At 44.8% G+C, this 14961-nt stretch overlaps 3 protein-coding genes across 5 annotated transcripts in view; 1 reads left to right on the top strand and 2 right to left on the bottom strand.

Annotated features, from left to right (window-relative positions):
• Positions 1-1792: 1792 nt before the first annotated feature.
• The window catches only part of LOC146059559 (uncharacterized), a 30684-nt gene continuing 17515 nt past the window's right edge, over positions 1793-14961 (bottom strand). The window contains exons 3-4 of one of the 3 annotated variants that reach the window (XR_014470272.1): positions 12360-12465; positions 1793-2952 (exon numbers count right to left, since the gene is read on the bottom strand). Coding sequence is in view for 1 of the 3 variants with exons in the window: in XM_083171892.1 (XP_083028018.1) it covers positions 2787-2952; positions 3227-3313 (253 nt within the window). In the remaining 2 variants the exon portion in view is untranslated. Of the gene's footprint in view, positions 2953-3226; positions 3314-12359; positions 12466-14961 lie in introns of all 3 variants that reach the window. The other 2 variants (XM_083171892.1, XR_014470271.1) reach the window with 2 other exon arrangements.
• On the top strand, positions 4400-8098 carry LOC146059558 (uncharacterized). The gene is made up of 2 exons (XM_083171891.1): positions 4400-5250; positions 6925-8098. The coding sequence occupies exons 1-2, from the start codon at positions 4798-4800 to the stop codon at positions 6946-6948; spliced, it is 477 nt and encodes a 158-aa protein (XP_083028017.1). The 5' UTR covers positions 4400-4797; the 3' UTR covers positions 6949-8098.
• On the bottom strand, positions 5930-8142 carry LOC146059557 (uncharacterized). Its single transcript, XM_083171890.1, has 2 exons — positions 7723-8142; positions 5930-6870 (listed from the first exon to the last, which is right to left on the bottom strand). The coding sequence occupies exons 1-2, from the start codon at positions 8032-8034 to the stop codon at positions 6298-6300; spliced, it is 885 nt and encodes a 294-aa protein (XP_083028016.1). The 5' UTR covers positions 8035-8142; the 3' UTR covers positions 5930-6297.

Raw genomic sequence — 14961 nt, forward strand, 5'->3', positions numbered from 1 at the left:
GCAGTCCCATCACTTAATCTTGCAGTGTGTTTATTATTATGAATATTGTTTCCTGTGCAGGGCAGAATTTGTTGTAATACTGTTAGTTTGTGCCGCACCACACACATGGGGCCTTATTTTGGTTCATTCTTTCTGCCAAAATCCTTCTTAGATGGGCAACACCATGTGCACTGCAGGTGGGGCAGATGTAACATGTGCAGAGAGAATTAGATTTGGGTGGGGTTTTACTTCAAAGTGAGATCTATATTGCAGTGTAAAAATAAAGCAGTCAGTATTTTCCCTGCACAGAAACAAAATTACTCACCCAAATCTAATTCTCTCTGCACATGTTACATCTGCCCCCCTGCAGTGCACATGGTTTTGTCCATCTAAGAAGGATTTTGTCAGAAAGAATGAACCAAAATAAGGGCCATAGTCAGTTTGAGGGCTGTGTGATGCAGTTTAGTTAGTTGCGTGTCACACTAAGTAGCGTTAGGCCCTGTATGGCAGTGTTGTTGTTGTCTCCTTACAGGGACCTGGAAGTGGAGAAGCAGAAGAAGTGCAAGATAAATGCTGGTGAGTTTCACCTGTGACCGTTGGTCTTTTGTGTGTCTGTCTCTGCCTATCCCCTTTCTCCTGGGTGGACCGTGGACATTGCACTCTGGTGCAAGTATTAATTTTCACCTAGGTGCGCAAGTGCTGATAGGTGTTAAGTCAAGCTCTGAGGCCAATAGTGCAGAGGATGACCTTCACGTAAACCCGAAGCTCCTTTTTGTAGGAACGTTGCAGAACGTATGGCGCTTCGGTCTGCCCTAAGGAAGGACAGTACTCATCACTTCTCCTTTTATTATTATTATAATTTTATTTATAAGGTGCCACAAGTGTTTCGCAGTGCCGTACAAAGGAACAATACAGGGAGACAAAACTTGGCATAACATTGAATAAATAACAAAAATACAGTACAAATAAAGGGGAAGCGGTCATCTATTAGAATGGGTTTTTCACTGTTTTTTGAGCCGACATGTGCCGACAGGCGGTATTTCATGCCCTACCATCCACTAGGGCGTGGTGGGAGAATAAAATAGTGTGCCGAGCGCAGCGAGGCACCGTGCCCGAAGCATTGCGAGGGTCCGATTCTCATTGCCAACTGTGTCCATGTCGACTGTGTCGACATTCGGATAAAAAAACAGTGAAAAACCCACGTTGACCTTATGACCAGTCGACCTTCCTCATGTCGACCTTTATGCAAATTCGACCTTAAGTCATGTCGACCTTGGCCCATGTCGACCTTAAGTCAGGTCGACCTTCCTGCCAGTCGACCTAGTGGGGTCGACCTAATGACTGTAGACCTAAGTTCATTCTGACAGATGTACCGATTCCAAATAAAGAGCGCCACAGATCAATACACATTACAGCTTAAATATAAGTAGTGAGGACTCAATCAAGATTCAACTAGAGGCTTGAGGCCAATGATGGAGATGAGTATGCGGACGAAGATGGTCACTGAGTGTTGGAGTATAGGAGAGCTGTGAGTGACATGTGAAGAGAAGAGGGCTTTGACAACAGGAGGGAAGAGGGCCCTGCTGGGAGGAGCTTACAATCTAGTAGGAAGGGGAGACAGACAGATTGGGGGAAATTTACTAAAGGAAATTTGTAAAAAATAGGTGTATTTGTATCCAGAAATACACTTATTTTTGACATTTATTATCCCGATAATTTGGCAATTTGTATTCGTATTGATAGCACATCAATACGAAGACGAATTGCCGTATTTTCGGGATAGTAAATGTCAAAAATAAGTGTATTTCTGGATACAAATACACTTATTTATTTTTCAAATTTCCTTTAGTAAATTTACCCCATTACAAGAGGTGCAAGCAAGTGGGTGGTGGTTAGATAGCAGGATGTAAACAGGCAAGGGGTCGGAGAACCAGCTAGTTTATGCTCCTGCCTCCTAATTCGTTGTGTCGGGTTGCAGGAGAGTTACCAGTGGTCCAGCTACACCTGCACGGCAGCAGACATCACCGCACCGCACCGACCCCCTCACACCACAATGCAGTACCAACTATGATGCCAGTAGTTGGGACAGAGCAGGACTTAAATCAGCAAAGTTCAGCTGAAATCAGGTAGGTTGGGAGTTATGTGTGTGACTTCATCTCTGATGTAAGGCATAAAATGTAAGCTGTCACGAGCAGGGCCCTTTTCCCTCATGTGCTATTTGTTCTCTCCGATGATACCAAATTCTATGGTTTTCTGCCACCTTGATACTTACTTCAGTGTCCTCTGCTAATGCAGCTATGTGTATGTCTTCTATTGTATTCAACTTTAAGTCACTGTTTTGCTTATATTATGTTCTCCGGACTTTGCGGATCCCTTGCGGCACCATAAAAATAAAGGATAAGAAGAAGAAGAAGAAGAAAAACCACCCACACACGTTACCATAGAAATAACTTTTTGTTTTGTTGTTTGTTAGCCTCTGCAATATTCCCGGCCTATTTTTACCAGGCACTGTTATTTTTGTTATAACTGTCCATCATTTCTCGGCACACCTCTTTATGTTTATTTTTAAAGATTCCTCCAAGGTTCAGGTTGAAGTGGATGTTGGGGTTAAATGTTGCTTAAATAACTGTGTCCCTGGTGGTCCTCCAGCACTGGACTGAAAGCTCTCTAATCTGAAACTGTCTGCATTCCAGAGATATCGTGCTCTGCGAGTCACTGGCACTAGCTGGGGGGCTGGTACGCACTTCATCACCTCATCCTAGTTAAACCACAGTCTTATCCGGCCTGTTCTTTGTGCAAGTGCTGGGTTATGTTCCTGATGGTGTAAAGAGAAGAGGTGTGCTGCCGATTTCATCTGCTATTTCCGTTTGTTTTAGGATGGTTTTGCTAGTCTTGCTGAGGGGGCAAATTCTTTGGGATGAGCTGTTTTGTGCATATTTCCAGCCACGCCTCGCTCCTTTCTCCGGGGGAGATCTGTACAAAATAACCACAGGAGTATTCATTGTCATTACCAGCATGGAACTCGCTGCACATATCCTAGTTCTGGCATGTGTCCTAGATCAGGCTGCTTTATAGGAAGGACTTTAAACAGAGTGTGTGTGTGTGTGTGTGTGTGTGTGTGTGTATACTGTAAACACAAAGTGTGTATGTATGTTGTACTATAAACAGAGTGTGTGTATATGCAGCAGCATACATATATAAAAAAAGGGCCCCCTGCTGTAAAAAGTTGGTGCCCCCCCCACTGTACTTGCTCATTGTTGGGGAATAATGGCCGCCATGGTCTGTCAGAGGATTCCGGCCTTCATCCACCTCTGCTTCTGGCGTTCTTTCGTGCCTGTCAGCAATAAAAATGTCGCTCCTAAAATGGCCACCACCTCATAGCAGACTACTTACTATGGGGTCCACTTATCATTGTTTATAGAACAATCTACAATGCCTGCTGCAATCCCTCCTGCACTGCCATCCAGTGGTGTAGCTAGGTGCCATGGTGCCCAGAGCAAGGGCATGTTTCGTGCCCCCCCTTCCCCCTGATTTATAGTAGGCGGGGCTCTTGCGCAGCAAAAAGGGGGCGCGGCCTAACATTATACCACACACCGTAATGCCCATTGCACATTTTAGCAAACTTTGTAATACCCATTACACATAAAGCCACATGCCTTAATGCCAATTACATAATGCCAATCACACATGATGCCCATTACATACTATATAACAAACCATAATGCCCATTACATACTATAAAACAAACCATAATGCCCATTACACATCTGACACATAAGTGCCACTTACCTACATGCTTATTGCTAGGAACTTCATGCTCGATGTCAGGGGATTCATACTCAATGCCAAGGGGCTTTATGCTCGTTGCCAGGAGGGACTAAAATAGATCATTGCCAGGGGGGACTGAAATAGTTTGTTGCCAAGGGGGACTAAAATTGCTTGTTGCCAAGGGGGACTAAAATTGCTCATTGCCATGGGGGACTAAAATTGCTCGTTGCCAAGGGGGACTAAAATTGCTCGTTGCCTAGGGGGACTAAATTTGCTCGTTGCCAAGGGAGATTTAATTTGTTCATTGCTAAGGGGGAGTTAATTTGCTCTTTGTCAAGGAGGACTTAATTTGCTCATTGCCAAAAATGCAAACAGGGGAGGCACAGCAACTGCCACCAACTGCCATTCCAAACTGACTGACTGGCAGTTGGTGCAGCTCTCCTATTTGAATTTTGAACTGTGCTGCAGCCCCACATCTGGAGCCGCCACTGGTTGCACCTCTGCTAGGCCTGAGCACCTGGATACAGAGCAGCAGTAAACTATCTGGCAGATGTATTAAGGCTGGTAAAGAGATAAAGTTGAAAGTGATAATACACCAGCCAATCATCTCCTTATGTAGGGTACACACCAGGACGACCACCGTCGTCCACGACCGATAGACGACCATGGAACGATTTCCCTTGGACTTCCCGGGAGCTCCCAGGCAGTCCCCAGCAAACGATTAGCAAAAATTGTGGTTTTTTGGCGGAACGATCTAGATCCGATCCCGATGCGCCCGCGATGGTCGTTAAGACGGTCGGATCGCTGTTTTTTGTTTTTTTGCAAGAACACATGCTACCGTCGTCAGATTGGCCTTTGAAATTTGAATGAAGGGGCTGGACTAGCAGAGGGGGAGGACTAGCAGAGGGGGATAGGAATAGCAGCAGCCATTTTAAACCAGTGTATTTCTGCTTTGTTACTAGTGAGGCTTGGTTTATACCTGCTGGACATAGCTATTTACACATTACTTTGTTTTGCCTGCCATTACAAAGTGTCTTTTAACCCTGCACTATGGAGAATGCAGTGATGGGTAGTCACCAGCAACAGTACCTGCTCTATTATGCAGTGTTGAAGCTCAGGCGTCAGAGAGCCCAGCGCAGGAGAGAAAGATCATGCTGGACAAAGCAGTGGCTACTTCAGCGTCAGACTCGTTCGCACATGCCACTGCTCAGGGACATCAGGGAAAATAACCCAGACGATTTTCGTAACTTCTTGAGGATGGATGATGCCACATTCCAGGAATTGCTGCGTCTGGTGACTCCCCACATCGAGAAGCAGGATACCAAGTATCGCATGGCTATCCCTGCTGAGGAACGGCTGGTGGTGACCCTGAGGTTTCTGGCGACAGGACGGTCTCTTGCTGACCTAAAGTTTGGATCCCTCATCTCCCCGCAAGCTTTGGGCCTCATCATCCCGGAGACCTGCAAAGCCATTGTGAAGGTGCTGCAGTACCAGTATTGCAAGGTATGGATGAAATATACACCGTACACTTTATTGTGCAAACAAAATATTTTTATTTATAATTTAGGCCTAGGACAGAAACAGGTTTTTTAGGCCTTTCATAGGTAAAACATGTAAAATAGTAAATAGATTGTGTCAACACAAATATATTATAATACCATATATAAAATATATTGTACAAAAACACACACTATATATAAAGATTTAAGTATGTATGACCCAGTTTAAACTTTCCCAATAAGTACGGGCTACTGTGTGGCAGAGGATGTCTGCTGCAGATATGTAAAGGCTGCGGCCCACATGGCGCATGGCGCAGATGCAATGGTCCCGGCCCCATTGATGTGCGCCATACGCCATGTGAGCAGTGGCCATCACATACCTGCAGCTGAGACCATGTCTGCCGCACAGTACCCCATACTATTGGCAAAGACAAAAGGGCAATAAATGGAGTTTGCTATCCAGATTGAGGAGAATCCTGTTCTCCCTCTGGTAATGCAGGTACAGGTAGCAGCATATAAAAAAACAAAAAAACACACTTTGGTAACTTCTGGAACAGGCCCTTACAACAGTAGGGATAAGGTACTGTGTGGCAGAGGATGTCTGCTGCAGATATGTAAAGGCTGCGGCCCACATGGCGCATGGCGCAGATGCAATGGCCCCGGCCCCATTGATGTGCGCCATACGCCATGTGAGCAGTGGCCATCACATACCTGCAGCTGAGACCATGTCTGCCGCACAGTACCCCATACTATTGGCAAAGACAAAAGGGCAATAAATGGAGTTTGCTATCCAGATTGAGGAGAATCCTGTTCTCCCTCTGGTAATGCAGGTACAGGTAGCAGCATATAAAAAAACAAAAAAACACACTCTGGCCCTTGTGTGGCAGAGGATGTCTGCTGCAGATATGTAAAGGCTGCGGCCCACATGGCGCATGGCGCAGATGCAATGGTCCCGGCCCCATTGATGTGCGCCATACGCCATGTGAGCAGTGGCCATCACATACCTGCAGCTGAGACCATGTCGATGGTAAATGATAAAATAGCCTATTTTTTAAGACAGATCCTCAAAAACAGGAGACTCTGGATCTTCTATCAGTAAAGAACTGTAGAATTGACGGTACTGGGGGGGTTGAGAAGGCTGTGTAGGTGTTGACTGGGTATGTGTTGGAATTGTGCTCGACTGGCCTGCTACGGTGGCAGGCGGAGTAGGCACTGGTGATTCTAATGACAGTGGTGTGTCTGGTGCACTACCCATGCCAACTATTTTAGTGCCACTTTTGAGATACCCTAAACTGCCATTATACACCAACTCCATGCATAACTTTTCAAAAGTAAGTTGCTGGTCCGGAGCCATGTTGCGAACACACTCTGCCACATAAGTGAAGTAGTTGTCATGTTTGTCCGGGTTTCTTTGCAGGACTTGCTGTGCCCGCATCATAAATTCTTCATGTGCTGATGCTTCTCCTTTTTTTCCTTTGCCACACATTGTTTTGGCACGGGGGAGTGGTGGAGTGGGTTCCAGGGTGGGTGGCGGAGTGCGTGCCGGAGTAGGAACTTCGCTCGATGTGCATGCATTATCAGATAGGACAGATAGGTCTGGGGTTGCAGGTGGGTAGTCACCAAGCTGTAAAGAAATTGAACATGTTTACTAATCAATTCTATTTACTTCTAATTTCAGTTCCCTACCAGCGTGAATGAATGAAAAGTCATCGCAGAGGAGTTTGAACAGCGATGGAACTTTCCAAATTGCGGTGGAGCCATTGATGGCAAACATGTCCGCATAGCCCAGCCTATCAATAGTGGTTCCTACTATTTTAATTACAAGGGCTATTTTAGCATTGTACTAATGGCTGTTGTTAATGCGAACTATGAGTTTATCTTCCTGGATGTAGGAAGGAATGGCCGTGCATCGGATGGTGGCACTTTCAAGGACACAAAGTTCTACGAAAGGCTCATAGCGAACACCCTTCACTTGCCGTCTGTCCAGGAAACTAAACAGGGGCTTAACTTTGTTTTTGTGGCTGACGAGGCTTTTGGCCTGCACGAGCATGTCATGAAGCCATATGCGCAAAGGGGCCTGAACCATGACAAAAGGATCTTTAACTACAGGCTATCCAGGGCACGGCGTGTTGTGGAAAATGCTTTTGGCATCCTGGCTAACCGGTTTCGCATTTTCCACACTGCCATTAACCTGAGGGTGGACAAAATTGACTGGGTTGTCACGGCGTGCTGTGTCCTGCACAATTTGCTCCGCAGAAAAGCCACACAGCAAAGGGCTACAGGCACAGCACTCCAAGAAGACCAAGAACTGCCAGAGGAGGTAGTGCAGATATCCTCCTTGCAAACCCCAACACAACACTACACAGGGAGTGCACGAGCCAAACAGGTGAGGGAAGAGTACATGGCCTACTTTAATGGGGAGGGCGCTGTGGATTGGCAGGAGGAATCAATTAGATAGCCAAAAAAATAGACTCACCGATGCAGACTGCGAATTCTCCTCCTCCTGCGCCGTGACTTCTTGGTTTTCATGTTCGACAATCAGGACTACTCCTGTCCTCATCGACTCCTGGCTGAGGGTGAATGTCAACCGATCATAGTACCAGAGCGATGTTTGATACATCTCGTCGACTCCAGCACCAGACTTCTTTGCAGCCTCCACCTTCTTGTGTTCCTTTAAGAACACCGTGCGCAGATTCTGGATGCGTTTTCTCACCCATTCAACATTGGCCTCTGGGTGAAATGGAAGACTGTAGCGTGCCAAGTCCTCCAAGGCTTGGTTTCTTTTCATTTTGTTCGAATACTCTTTGGATTTTGTTCGCCACAGGCATTCGTGTGAACGATATTTTTCAATAAACCCTTAAAAAAACTCTTGTTCCTTTGCGTTGGCATTGGGACTGTAAAAAGATAAAACCATTTTAGTTGTTATAGTTATATCCATGTTTTGTTTCATATTTAAATTTTTATAGTTATAGTTATATCCATGTTTTGTTTCATATTTAAATTTTTATAGTTATAGTTATATCCATGTTTTGTTTCATATTTAAATTTTTATAGTTATAGTTATATCCATGTTTTGTTTCATATTAAAATTTTTATAGTTATAGTTATATCCATGTTTTGTTTCATATTAAAATTTTTATAGTTATAGTTACCAGTTTACCTAGTTCTTATGTTTTAAGTATTTAAAATGTTAATAAACTTTTATGAAAACCACTATACATTTTATTGTGCAGATTGCCATTCACACACACAGGTGAATGGGGCCTAGCAGAGAGGAGTGCATGGAATACTGCAATGGTGGACAATGGTTATATGTATATATCTATATATACACAAACACAGGTGAATGGGGCCTAGCAGAGAGGAGTGCATGGAATACTGCAATGGTGGACAATGGTTATATGTATATATACACAAACTAAACACACACACACACAGGTGAATGGGGCCTAGCAGAGAGGAGTGCATGGAATACTGCAATGGTGGACAATGGTTATATGTATATATACACAAACTAAACACACACACAGGTGAATGGGGCCTAGCAGAGAGGAGTGCATGGAATACTGCAATGGTGGACAATGGTTATATGTATATATACACAAACTAAACACACACACACACACAGGTGAATGGGGCCTAGCAGAGAGGAGTGCATGGAATACTGCAATGGTGGACAATGGTTATATGTATATATACACACATGGGGCCCACCCGAGCAAACAGTGACATGGTCGGGTGCACGGTTGCCAAAACAGTGCTCTATACACACTATATACATTGGTGGCAACAGTGGGCATGCATAGGAGAGCATTGGGAGTGCAAACATACCAGGTTGTTGTTCTGGGAGATGAGACAAGAAGGAGAGTCCAACTGCTGCGCCAGCACTGTTTGCTATGTGGAAAAACATGGCGCCGGGGGAGTGTTTAGGAAATGCCACTCAAATAGGCTGGATCAAACGACGGACGCACCGACGGACGGACGACGGAGGCGGCAAAAAACACTCACGATCTGCATACGATTGACGGTCGGTCGGCCTGGGATTGCCGGATCCTACCTGCAGCACGTAGTACCAAAGATGCGACCAAACGAGTGGCGTGTACGCGCATTGGATCGGAATCGGATCAAATAAATGTCAAAAACACACGATAGTACATACAATCTGCATACAACCGGTCGGAATTGGATCTAAATTGACAGAATCGGGCCCTAGTCATCCTGGTGTGTACCCAGCATTACTGTCAAGTTACAGGCTGGGTCTTCCTAATGACAGAAGCAGATTGGCTGCTGCTTTATCACCTTCCGCTTTATCTCTTCTACAGGCCTAATACATCTACCTCTTAGTAGTGCTGCAAATGTGGGGTCTGAGGCAGTCACTGATACAGTACAATTACTGTATATGGTGGGTTATTCAGTGGAGTGGATGGAGTAGCTTTCTCTGCTGCGTCCTTCTGAAGGAAGCCCTGTTGAGCTCCCAACAGTTGGGATTCCAATGTTGTCAGAAACTCATACCATACCCCTCTCATTGGTAGGGCCATCTTTACTACTAGGCTGGGACCTTTCTAGACAATTTGGCTCCCAGTGCGAACAGTTAAAAATTTGCCTTCTCCCACATAGACAATGTGTTACTGAAGAAATTGGGCTTGTGTCGGAGGAGCCCATTACACCACACACCATAATGCCCATTACACATTATACTACAAAATGTAATGCTTTTGCTTTCATTGACCTTTTGACCATGTTGACCTAATGCATGTTGAACTTTTCCATATGTGGACCTTCTACCTGTTGACCAGTGGACGTCCTATTGACTGTTGACCTAGACACTGTCACTCTAATGACCGCATTCCAAGACAAGGATAACCCTTCTTTCCTCAAGTGGTCCACCAACTGAACAAGACTAGCAGGCCCCAAAACCAAATATCTATGAAGTAATATACACTGCGTTCCCGTGGTCTATGTATGTTGTATGTCCCCTTTGTTATGTTGTCTCCTGGCAGTTGCATTGTAACCAGAAAAAAGTTCTGCTCCTTCCTCATATTTGCACCGATCCGGCAGTTACGTTAGCCGCTACAGCACCATTGTCCCCTCGCGGGGTCGCTTTACTCACCACGCTTCGGGCTCGTTGGCTCACCACAACTTTAATAAATGTAATAGATGGTGGCAAGGACACAGGTGAGTGGTGTGGACCCAGGGTGGTGACGTGGACCCAGGGTGGTGTCGTGGACCCAGGTTGGTGACGTGGACCCAGGGTGGTGGTGGTGCCGCCGTACAGAACGTAAGTTCCGTAGCATACGCGGTGGCCGCAAAGATGAGGAAGTTCCCAAGTTCCAACTATACGATAAGTATGCAAAGCCGATTCTGAAATGGGAATAGCGCTAGCTTATATTTTATTATCGTAATGCCGGTCTTACTGGTATACAGCTGTATAATATTCAGTAACAGAAGCTGATTGACATTACAGAGTGGTGATACTGACACTATAGAGGGAGGTGCTGATATGTATGACTACCTGACATAGGAGGCTTACTAAAACAAACAAAGCAGGTTAGAAAGTCTTTTAAACCAGTCGCCCGGTGGAAAATCTGCTTATAAAATCCATCAAGCTTCTGGAGTAAAGACATCCAGGTATAGGTGTAAGTACTGTATGCCGGGATTGGCGTGACCATACCCAGGAGTTTAAAGGAAAAAGAAAAATAATAACAGAAAATCCTGCAATGGTAAATGTCACATTTATTACTGGTGTCACCTGTGCAGATAGTCCTCAGTCAGTGTCTGTGTCATACTTGCACGCCACTCCCTGTTATACGTAATATGTATTTCTAAAGCCCTGTACACACTGGGCGATAAAATGAGTTTTGGCAGAAACAGCATATTTATACATGAGGATAATGTGGAAAATCCAGGCCAGGTTTTACAGCAGCAGCAGGAAAATTAGATCCAATCCAGGCTTCCTAACTGCTGTGATCAGGGTTGGGCTGATTAGCATCACCTGTGGCTTTCTGATATAAGTGTTTCTAGGGCAGGAGGTCATTGCTTCTGATGTTGGAACAGCTGCCCAGGTGATAGGCCAGGGGTGTGGGACATACTGGGGCGTTTGTGCCATGCAGTGACAATGCTGTAACCATTTGTCTGTACTGTTTACCTGGTATGCTGTTTATCTGCTACAAAATAAAAACCAAGATCTTATCCAATGTTTGTGAATCTTTGTCATAGAGTGATAGTGATCATTTTATTGACCAGTGTGTATGTTACACCCAGCGGCCGATGCATAAACAGACGACTGAGCAGATTGTTAACCAGGGCCATGCTGCAGAATGGCCCCCACTACCCCCACACCGCCGTTCTCTTCGCATCGGCAGTGTCAAATGTGTATGCACTTGCCAATGCTGAGCTCTGCTCAAAGTTTATGGTCCTTTATTCTACTCTATAGCATCCTATATAATTAAAGGCTAATGCTTCTCTACGGGGGGGATTCAAGTGTTTTTCACAATGGCGGCCACTGGATGGCGCCAGCGGAGCATGTCAAGTTCAGATGAGAAGAAGATTTTATTTTGATGCTGTAACTAGTAAAACAATATTTGTTGAGTGATATTTACATTGGTGGTTTGTTTCTTTCAGAAGACGCTGTAGCTAAACATTAGCTGATTCTATATAAAAAAAATATAGATTATTTTTTTAACACCGAAAATATGCCGTACAATAAAGGAATATTCTGGTGCTTATAGGAAACTTTTTTTTACCTGTTCGGGGACTAATACTGCTGATACTTATTGTCAGTAGATAGATGCACACCGTGGTGGAACCATGTATCAGTTGTACAGAGATAACTATCCAGCAGTCTTGATACTGTATGGACAGACACAGGGGCTTTTAAAGAGATGAGGTGGCTTGTGCACCCCTAACTGCACCATACCACCCTTCATTATGTACAGAGCCCCCCCTCCCTCCAAACATGTCCTTGCCAGAACAGCCTTCTTCCCGACAGTGTATTCTGGAAGATGTCTATGACATAGTGCTATATATGGATGTCCATCTACCACCAAGGAAAAAGGTGAGGTTGCAGGATTACGAGGGAAGCTGAGACACCACGCCCCCTCAGACGACACTAACCTTCTCTATAGGGATATTGGCCAGGTGTGGCCACTTTGGCCACTCCCCTTACCAGCACCGGTGCCTGCCTGTGTCCAGCATCACTAGTTGCCGGAACCAATTTGTTCTAGAATAAAAAATCAATGCAGTACAAGAATTAACACTGAGATCTAACATTTTACAAATGTTTAACCTAATCTCCCCATTGCCATACACATAACATTCAACCTGAAGCAAAGGCGTTAATTCCATATTTCCTCTGTGTCCTGCGGAACATTAATTCCCATAAACGGTCTCCTCATCACTTTTGTGCATTTCATGATTTTTGCAAGTCAATGCAAGGTGACAGCCTGTTTTCTTGCATCCAGTTTTTCTTGCTTGGGGCAAATCAATTATTTAAACAGAACAACACAAACAATATTACTTGTAGTAAATAACATAGACATCGGAAACATTAAATTATGATGAGGGTTCGGGGAATCGTGCGCTACGTTAACTGCGTGAGTGTTCACAGCCGGCCTGACACAAACAATTGCTGCTCAGGCAGCAGTTTAGAATATTGGAGAGACATTTAGAACATTCTCACCTTGAACATCAGCCAATGATAAAGTCAGAGAACTTTACAGGACTAGTGGAGAACTCAAGGTGCGCACACACTGGGCGATATAATGAACGATATTACTACTTTTAGCCCTTCTGAGCAATATCGGTCATTATATCGCCCAGTGTGGATGCTATGCCCGATAAATAATGATTGTTAACGACCCGCTCCGTCATCTGTGCATATACAGACCAGGGAGTGCATAGTTATCGGGGGCCAAGCAGCAGAATGAATAATGGCCCCAGCTTCACCCTGCCGTCACCCACGTCCAGTCCCTCTGCTGGCATACTGCACAAGAGATCTTTTGTGGATAGCATGCCCAGAGGAACCAGCCAGAGGAGAGACACAGTGCATCACCACTAGGCTGATGCACATTGGAGGGTCTGGCAGAGATACCCCGAGGGAGGAGTTTTATACATTGGCGGGACTAAAATTATGCAAATTGCATCATTTAGCAGCACCCTCTCACCAAAGAGTCGTGTATCATGGCATTTACAGGTATGGGGGCGTAGCTTAATCATGATAGGCTCCGCCCCTGGAGAAGCTGCAGAGAGACTCCTCTCTAGACTTCTCCCAGAGAAGAGAACCTTAAAGTCGGCAAGTATGCATAAAACTATGACTAACGCTATTGCCCGTTCGCCGTGCTAGTGACCACGGTTACCCACATATTGGGCATATTGGTTGATATACAGGATGTGGTGATCTGATTCAGCCCGAAACTGCATTTTAGGCAAATATCACCCCAATGTGTACCCGGCTTAAGAATTAGTAAATAGACCCCTTTATGTGGTCAAAAGTTCACCCCCTCCCACATGTGTGTGCAATCGTCCTAGCTCATTTTCCTAGTTTGTGCAGAAAATCTCTATTTCCTCTTTGTACCGCTGTATAGTCATCACTGTGGGCGGGGAGCATGAGATCACAGACCATGAGATCACAGACCAGCCACTGGAGTCATGTACAATGTAATGATTGCTTTGGGAGAGCTTTGATAAAGCAAATTAGTAGCATTGTCCAAGACCTTATGTTATTAGCTGGATGTGACCTTGGAAACCTTGTTTTCGTTTTCTGCCTCTCAGTCCCCAATATTAGTTTAATGAGCATATAAGCCCATACGTTTTCTTATTGCAAAGAATATATGTCTGGATGGTCGAATGATTTCTTCAGCCTTCGCTCTGAAAAGTAAGTCCATACTTATGATGCCCACAGACTACCGAATTGGGTCCATCAAAAATGGGTCTGAATTTGTCGGCCACTATACTCATTTTACTACTACATATAATAGTTTTAATATTTATTAACAGTCCACTGACGAAGTAATAGACGAAACGCGTCTGGGCGGGTCCTACCAGACGCCTCTGTATTGTTACTGCCGTCCACATTCCGGGAGAGCAGAGGGATAAGTGCGCCAGCAGGTCCAGCGTGTCGGAGGTACACAGGACGCAGCAGCATTGCCAGGTGGTTCTCAGCCTTGAGATTGGAAGTGGTGTCGGTAATTGATTTAAAAAAAAACACGTGGTAGTTTCTAGCCCACGCTGATGTATTAAATGGTACGAGTTGTACATTTTACTCTGATTTTTTAACTGAAAACTTGTTTCATATTAAAAAAGCAATACTTGCACTATGAAGCGCTTCCCCCATTTTCTTGTTCTAGATATCTGTTAATCCCGTGGGATCCCGGGATTCTTCTCAAAAGGGTGGAAAAGCAGCGGCCACAAAACTAAAGGCCTAGTGCGTGTTAAAGATTTCTTCCCTGGGAGCTCCAATCAGACTCTGGGACTTTTCTCCATTGACAAAACTGAGGTTTATGAAGCCAGCGCTTCTCCACATTGTCTTTTTCTGATTTATTAACAGCCATTCATATATCGCACACATATTCTGCAGCGCTTTACAGAGAATATTTGAACAATCACATCAGTCCCTGCCCCAGTGGAGCTTACAATCTATATTCCCTACCACATGTACACACACACACAGACATTCCAGGGTTAATTTGTTAGGAGCCAATTAACCTAAAAGTACATT

Source organism: Crinia signifera, chromosome 2 (assembly GCF_055691185.1).
Source record: "Crinia signifera chromosome 2, ASM5569118v1, whole genome shotgun sequence".
NCBI lineage: Eukaryota > Metazoa > Chordata > Amphibia > Anura > Myobatrachidae > Crinia > Crinia signifera.